The sequence below is a fragment of the Stereum hirsutum genome, assembly GCF_000264905.1.
Source record: "Stereum hirsutum FP-91666 SS1 unplaced genomic scaffold STEHIscaffold_12, whole genome shotgun sequence".
In the NCBI taxonomy this organism is placed as follows: Eukaryota; Fungi; Basidiomycota; class Agaricomycetes; order Russulales; family Stereaceae; genus Stereum; species Stereum hirsutum.
In genome coordinates, this window is record NW_006763142.1 from 100,850 (window position 1) to 103,332 (window position 2,483).

At 55.9% G+C, this 2,483-nt stretch overlaps 1 protein-coding gene across 1 annotated transcript in view; it reads right to left on the reverse strand.

The window, feature by feature from the left end:
• The window catches only part of STEHIDRAFT_112983 (uncharacterized protein), a gene marked incomplete at both ends in the record, with an annotated part of 5,256 nt that extends 3,067 nt beyond the window's left edge, over nt 1-2,189 (reverse strand). The window contains 6 exons of the mRNA XM_007306803.1: nt 778-1,140; nt 1,200-1,352; nt 1,443-1,571; nt 1,664-1,804; nt 1,959-2,102; nt 2,187-2,189. Coding sequence (XP_007306865.1) covers nt 778-1,140; nt 1,200-1,352; nt 1,443-1,571; nt 1,664-1,804; nt 1,959-2,102; nt 2,187-2,189 — 933 coding nt within the window. The remainder of the gene's footprint in view (nt 1-777; nt 1,141-1,199; nt 1,353-1,442; nt 1,572-1,663; nt 1,805-1,958; nt 2,103-2,186) is intronic.
• Between the last annotated feature and the right edge of the window lie 294 nt (nt 2,190-2,483).

The following is a 2,483-nucleotide window of genomic DNA, read 5'->3' on the forward strand; positions in this document are numbered from 1 at the left end:
CTTCGTTGATCAGGTCACGCCTCGCTGGATGGTCCGTGCGCACACTCGATTTCGTCGGCTTCGACGTCCCCCCCCCCCCCCCCCCTCGAGCCACTCGGTCTGTGGCACTCTGTTGGCTGCGCTGATTTCCCAGGCGCAGGAGATATCGTCCGTAAACAAGCACGGGAGTTCGTACGTGCATTTTTGTTCGACGAGACGTATTCAGCTGATATTGGTCTTGACGATGCAGACGTAGTAGAGAATATTGCATCTAGACCTCGATACGAAGAAAGAAAAGTACAAACGACAGGCGATCCCCGGCGTATGTACAAGGAGACCGCCGTCGCGATCGACAAACCTAAACGGATGGAGGAATAGACAAAGAAGAACGATAAAGGAGAAAGGAACAAGAGATATGTACAACTAATAAGCATCCGATCCGATATATAAACGAACCCATCCACAGGTCCATCACGGGCCTCTTCAACCAGCACCATTGGCATCCCCTCTCACTCATACGCCACTTCACACCCTCGGCTCGAAGTGGGACACCAACATCATTTCACCGTTGTCCATGCATCCCGCAATGGACGGCTTGGTGAAGTCCCCCTCGTCCCTCGTCCCCACATCCACCATCGCCTCACGTCATCTCAACTCTTCCGGTACGCATCGTACTGGACGGATCGACCGCGTCGGGATATAAACTCCCAGGATCGGGCGATCACATAGATGTCTAAGTCGTTGTTGTCAGTGTTTGAATTCAGGAGACGAATGACAAGGATAGAAATGCAAACTCACATTGGGCTCCCGTTCCATCATGAACGCGGCAAGTGCAGTGGTTTGTGTTCTGTTTTTGTTGTTAGTCTCTTGGGCAGATACGTCGCACGCCTCGGGCCCTGGGTCCTGCGCGAGGGGGGGCAGGACGAAGTCGATGGGGCCCCAGATGGAGGGCTGGACCAGTGCCTCCACGCCGCTGAAGTGATAGCCGTGGGCCAGGCGATGAACGAGAGTCGGCCGTGGGGGCGGGGGCGGGGTGATGAGGGTGATATAAGCCCCCAGGAAACCTCCCGGGAGCGGCAGTACGCCCGCGATAACCCGTTCGCAATACATTTCGAACATTACCCGGTTAAAGGTCTGTTCGTCGACCTCGAGCGTCTGGGGCTGTTGTGCCGTCGTAGTTAATTGAATGGTGAATGGGCCTAAAGATGCATGTGACTTACCGGTGCTTGCGGTGTCGTAGGCAAGGGTGGCAGAAGTTGGAGGTCTATGGCACTCGTGTGGATCCTCCTACTCATGGCCCCCGAGACCTGGGTAGGGACGAGGTCGAGGACCCCGATCTCCTTCCTTTCGCTTGCCTTCGGCGTGGCCCGTACCTGCACAAGCTTCGTGTCAGCACACTGCCCATGCCTCATGAACGAACCCAGACATGGGACAAAGGATGAAGAGGAAGGGCATAGACATACTTGTGGTGGGGTCACGGGCACGAGTGGTCGCCTGCGTTGGGGAGGTACCCAGGCGTTGGGGTGCAGTGCCTTCCATTCACGGCGCGACATGTGACGCCACTGGCCCATCGGCGGAGTCTCTTTGCGTGCCTATGGCGGAGGAAGATGGTGAGTATGATGATAAAACGGGGCCTAAGGCATATAGTGTATGTGGCCTATCCTGTCTGGCATCCCAGGCGCACATGTGCTAGGACGATGATGCACGCCACCATCTCCACCATCTGCGGGAGATCCACTACCTGATAGCCACGGCCGGGGGCCTGAAGAAGCCGCTGACCGTAACCACCATGTGTAGCTACCACTCTCCCTGGCCAACGCCACCCCTCGCCATGCGACATATGGGTGAGGGCAGGGACAAAGGCGGCGGAAGGGACAATGGGGAGGGGAAGTAGGAGGTGGCCATAGCAAACGAGAGATCGAAGAGGGAAGGGCGAAAAAGGAGACAAGGAGTATAAGAAGAGGGAGGAGAGGGCTCACCTGGACCTCGTTGCTGGCTTCTGCCGTCTTCGATCCTTCGACTCTTTTCTTCTCTGCACCCCTAACACTCCAACACTGCTTTCTTGTAGCAGCCGCAGGGGATACAGTAACGTGGTTAGGGTACGTAGTAGTGAGCTTGCTAGGCTGACACAAAGAAAGCAAGGGCGCGACACGTGAGTACATCTCCTTATACGCTCTGCTCGTCGTTCATAGTGAGACGGCACTCACCATTGTTGCCAGGGCAGTTTGTGATAGGTTTCAGATGGGGAGTACTGTTGCTGTGGGGTAGGAGGACAGTGTAGAGAGACACAGGTGAAGTCCGTGCCTTTTAATGGACACCGGCACGACGCGGCACAACTGTCCGGCTTTTGGTTGCTCGCGTGGTGTTATCCGGCGCCATCAGTTTAGCCATCGCACCGTGTTAGGCATGTGACTTTGTTGATTTGAACCTAATTTTCTTCGTTGATCAGGTCACGCCTCGCTGGATGGTCCGTGCGCACACTCGATTTCGTCGGCTTCGACGTG